General features: G+C 51.7%; 1 protein-coding gene across 1 annotated transcript in view; it reads right to left on the bottom strand.

Moving 5' to 3' along the window:
• LOC138859254 (serine-rich adhesin for platelets-like) overlaps positions 1 to 3,884 on the bottom strand; it is a 7,219-nt gene extending 3,335 nt beyond the window's left edge. Inside the window, exons 1-4 of the mRNA XM_070113472.1 lie at positions 3,799 to 3,884; positions 2,739 to 2,805; positions 2,507 to 2,635; positions 1,468 to 2,067 (exon numbers count right to left, since the gene is read on the bottom strand). Of these exons, the coding sequence (XP_069969573.1) occupies positions 1,468 to 2,067; positions 2,507 to 2,635; positions 2,739 to 2,805; positions 3,799 to 3,884 (882 nt within the window). The remainder of the gene's footprint in view (positions 1 to 1,467; positions 2,068 to 2,506; positions 2,636 to 2,738; positions 2,806 to 3,798) is intronic.
• Between the last annotated feature and the right edge of the window lie 1,116 nt (positions 3,885 to 5,000).

Genomic DNA, 5,000 nt, shown 5'->3' on the forward strand with positions numbered 1-5,000 from the left:
CTCCCCCTCTCCCTCTCACCTTCTCCCCCTACACACTGCACATACCCTGCCTCCCTTGTTTTACCCTCCTCTCTCTCTCTCTCTCTCTCTCTCTCTCTCTCTCTCTCTCTCTCTCTCTCTCTCTCTCTCTCTCTCTCTCTCTCTCTCTCTCTCTCTCTCTTTCTTTCTTTCTTTCTTTCTCTCTCTCTCTCTCTCTCTCTCTCTCTCTCTCTCTCTCTCTCTCTCTCTCTCTCTCTCTCTCTCTCTCTCTCTCTATTTCCCTTTTTTTTCTTCTTACTTTTTATCTCTGCCACTCTCGCTCTCGCTCCTCCTCCTCCTCCTCCCCCCTCTCCTTCCTCCCCCTCTCCTTTCCTCCCTCCCCTACCCTCCCTCCCCTTCCCCGTCTACCTGCTGCCACGTATACCTCGTTACTGACCCGTGTTACCTGGTTTTACCCTTGTCTCTTTTGGTTACGTTTATTCGTTACCTAACTCTCCATTGGCGTTACTCGGGGCTTAGAAATGACGTTCCTTATCTGCGGTGCCCTGTGCTTTCGGTGCAATTAGCACAATTCATTTACTTTACTGAATTAAATTGATCTTTCTTTTTTTTTAGCTGGAGTTGTTTTGTTTTTGAATTGTTGCCAGGTAGCCTCGTTCGGTTGTTTGCTTGTTTTATTGTTGGTGTTGTAGCGTTGTTGCTTTGTTGCTTTGTCATTCATCTTGGGCGAAGTTGCGGTGTCTCGTACAAGTAGCGACTGACAGTTCCGTGATGTCTTGTCTTAGTCTTTGTCATATGACCTTTTCATTGCATTTGTTTCTTTTTTTTGTTTTTGTTTTTTGTTTTTTTCTTACGAGTCAAGCTGCGTTGATTTATATGTCCCAAGCCTGCATGTTAATTATTGCGTGTTCTGCGGGGAGCATTGTTGTCCCGTGGCCGTGCATGTTGCCTTGTTGATTCCATCCGATGCTCTTTTGTTGCAGGCAGTGATGATGCAATGTGTCTCAGTTTACTCCTTTGTTACTTGGCTCGGATTAGTCTCTCGTCCATAAAGTAAAACAAATCTAAAGAAAATCATAAAGCATCTTATTGTCGTAAAAAAAATCTAAAGAAAATTATAAAGCATCTTATTGTCGTAAAAACATTAAAGAAAATTATAAAACATATTGTCGAGAAAAAAAATCCAAAGAAAATCATAAACTATCTTATTATCGTAAAAAAACTAATTAAAAGAAAATCACAAAGCATCTCATTGTCGGGGAAAACACCATCTTTCCCCCGACAGACAAAGAACCAACCGCCGCAGACTCTAAACCGATGACAAGGTCGGTTGCCACATCACCATAAGCGAGCAGCGCCACCGGATCCAGCAGCCGGGGAAACATAGCAACGCCATTACGTAACTCGACAACAAATGCGACTCATTCATGCCTCGTTACGGGGAATAATAATACGTCATCACGTGGCTTCTCCTCTTCGACCCCAAACCGAGACCTTCCGAGACCTTCCGAGACCTTCCGAGATCTTCCGAGACCTTCCGAGACCTTCCGAGATCTTCCGAGACCTTCCGAGATCTTCCGAGACCTTCCGAGATCTTCCGAGACCTTCCGAGACCTTCCGAGACTTTCCGAGACCTTCCGAGACCTTCCGAGATCTTCCGAGACCTTCCGAGATCTTCCGAGACCTTCCGAGACCTTCCGAGATCTTCCGAGACCTTCCGAGATCTTCCGAGACCTTCCGAGACCTTCCGAGACCTTCCGAGACTTTCCGAGACCTTCCGAGACCTTCCGAGATCTTCCGAGACCTTCCGAGATCTTCCGAGACTTTCCGAGATCTTCCGAGACCTTCCGAGACCTTCCGAGACCTTCCGAGACTTTCCGAGACCTTCCGAGACCTTCCGAGATCTTCCGAGACCTTCCGAGATCTTCCGAGACCTTCCGAGATCTTCCGAGACCTTACGAGACCTTCCGAGATCTTCCGAGACCTTCCGAGACTTTCCGAGACCTTCCGAGACCTTCCGAGATCTTCCGAGACCTTCCGAGATCTTCCGAGACCTTCCGAGATCTTCCGAGACCTTCCGAGACCTCTCTGCCACGCGATGGAATGGATACAACAAGCTAAGAATAAAGAGACGAAGAGAACCTAAATCCGAGAGGAAGAAGAGGAGAAAAACAATCAAAAAAAGGAAGAAGAGGGATAAGAATAAGACCTTCCTATACCTTCCAAACACGTGACGAAACAGATAAAACAACCTAAGATAACGAGACAAACAGAACCTAAACCCGAAAAGAAGAAAAGGAGGAAAAGCACTCATAAAAAGGGGAAGACGAAATAGTGATAAACCTCCACCAAGCACCGAGGAGAGAGAGAGGGAGAGGCTCGTGGTGGAAAGGGCGAGGGCGAGGGTGCTTGTAGCGTGGCGCGGCCGGAGGAAGGCTGGAAGGGCCGAGCCGGGAGCGGGGGAGCCTCGGCGTCGGGTAATTTATAACTGGTTGGGAGCGTGTGTATCTATCTTGGATCACCCCACGTTAAGGCCGCTCGTCCCATAATTGTGGAAAACCAGAGCACCTTCCAGCTGCGACCAGTGATTTATCTCGCGCCGGCGGGAGCGCGTCCTGGGGCTCCTGCGGCGTGGGGCGGGGGGGGATCCGCACTCCTGCGAAAGGAAGCAGAAGGAGAGCGTGAGGGCGGCCCTGCTCTCCCGCCCATCGCTCAACCGACGCCCATCGACGCCCGCGACACACGCCCGTACAACCTACGAAACTTTGTGAAAAGCCACGATGCTCAGTAAAGCAACAGCCCACCTGGCCACGCCTCAGGCGGGACCTGCAGTTTGACAATAAAAACTTGCAACATTTCCATTTACAAGAACACCCGAATTTGCAGCAAAACTGGGCAGGCTCTCGTGTGTGTGTGTGTGTATGTGTGTGTGTGTTTATGTGTGTGTGTGAGTGTACGCGCGCGTGTTTGTTTGCGTGTGTATGCATGTGTATGTGCCTGCATTTCTGTGAGTACATGTATGTTTCTCCCTATGTGCACGTGATACGAAACCAGCATCCGATCCGAACGCCCTTCCAGGACAGCCCAGACGGGGAAAGAGGGGCGCGGGCGGGGAAGGGGGACGCGGGCGGGGGAAGGGAGACGCGGGCGGGGAACTGAGGCGCGGGCGGGGAAGGGATGCTGTCCACACCGGAAGTGCCTCGAGTCCGCCGCCGACGAATCCTTCTCCTCCTCCTCCCCCTCCTCCTCCGTCTGTTCTTATTCGTACTCTATCCCCCCCCTCTTCTCCCTCCTCCTCCTCCCCCTTTTGTTCGTATTCCTACCATTACTCCTGCTCTTGTTCTTCCTCCTTCATCTTCTTTTCCTTACTGTTATTCTTATTCAACTTCTTCATTTTCTTCTTCTTTTCGTCCTCCTCCTCATCATCTTCTTCCTCTTCCCCTATTTCTCCTCCTCCCCTTACTCCTACTCCTACTCTCCTCCTCCTATCCTTCCTCTTCCTCCTTCTCTTCCTCCCCTCCTTCTTTCCCTCCTCCTTTTTCCCCTCCTCCTTTTCCCCCCTCCTCCTCCTCTTCTTCCTCCTCTTTCCCCCTTCACCCCCCCCCTCCTCCTCCTTCTTCCCCCCCCCCTCCTCCTCCTCCTCCTCCTCCTCCTCCTCCTCCTCCTCCTCCTCCTCCTCCTCCTCCTCCTCCTCCTCCTCCTCCTCCTCCTCCTCCTCCCCTCCCTCTCCCACCTACCTCTCGACAGACATATGCATAAACGAGTCACGCTCCACAGGCAAAAAAAATCGTTTCAATACTGAAGACGAGATGAACTCACACGATTCCAGACAATGTTAAGGCTACGACCAAGTGTAGATGAACTTGGCACGCGCGGGTGAGGTCAACTAGGTCAAACGAAGTCATCCCTGGGGAGAGACGCCAGGCCGCGACCGGGTAATGCAATGGGGCAGGTCAAGAGGTGGGGTGGGTATGGGGATAGGGAGGGGTAAAGGGGGTAGGGGGGGTCTAGAGGTTGCTGGGAGGCGCATTACGTCAGTCAAGAGAAAGGTCACGGCACTCCGGTAATTGGTGTTAGGTGAGGTCACCCCCGCAGACGCCGCGAAATGAAGTCTGCGGAAAGGTCAAGAACTCTGAGGAAACGCGGGGGTATGAAAAGATCACCGTTGTGGAACACCCCGACACGAAATCATATGCCGAGGGTGAGCGGGACACTCGACGGCGAGGAGGGGGACGAAAAGGGTGTGGTAGGATGACCGAGCGACGCTGACGGGGCCGCGCAGTCCTCCTAGAAGGGCACATGTCACCGGCGAGGCTGTTCCCAAGCACCCACTGCGAGGAAGACCGAAGGGAAAGCTCCCTGCATCCGGCCGCCTCGCCCGGGGCCTCGTCCAGCAGGCTCTCGTCCGATCCGGAGATAAAAGCCGAGCATAAACAAACCCGGAGAACGACATTCCACCAGCAGGCCCTCCGAAGCCGAAGTGTGTTGAAGTCACAGCGTGTTGAAGTCGCCTCGTCAGCCCCGCAACAGCTGACGGTTGAAACGCTCCCGGCTGCCTCTCGCCTCTTTCTCTTTCGGAGAACGAAATCGGGAAAGGCTAGATCACTAGCTACTCGAGGAGGTGTCATGGCGTCTGATTCTATTCTTGGAAACATGCGCACGGGGTTTATTTTGATGACGTCACAAAAGTTACGGATGCTTTGTGAATATGGTCGATCATTTTCGTCTCTTCAAATTTTCAAAAAGGATGAAAAATAACGATTTTAAGGGTTATATCTTCACTGAACAATCATCAACACAGCCGCCATGACACCTCCTCGAGTTGCTACTGACCTAGCCCTTCCCGAACGAAATCCTCGCCACGGACTTGGATTTTAAAAAGGGGGAGCTTCTCACGAGGACAAGGAGAGATGCTGACACCCCTTTGTTCGCGTGTCCGTCGGTGCTTGGAGGTGGAAGGAAGGCGGGCTGGGCGTATGTCCATTTTCTTTCATTATTCTGAATACGTTGAGGTGAGCCAT

The sequence above is a fragment of the Penaeus vannamei genome, chromosome 34, assembly GCF_042767895.1.
Source record: "Penaeus vannamei isolate JL-2024 chromosome 34, ASM4276789v1, whole genome shotgun sequence".
NCBI classification, from domain to species: Eukaryota; Metazoa; Arthropoda; class Malacostraca; order Decapoda; family Penaeidae; genus Penaeus; species Penaeus vannamei.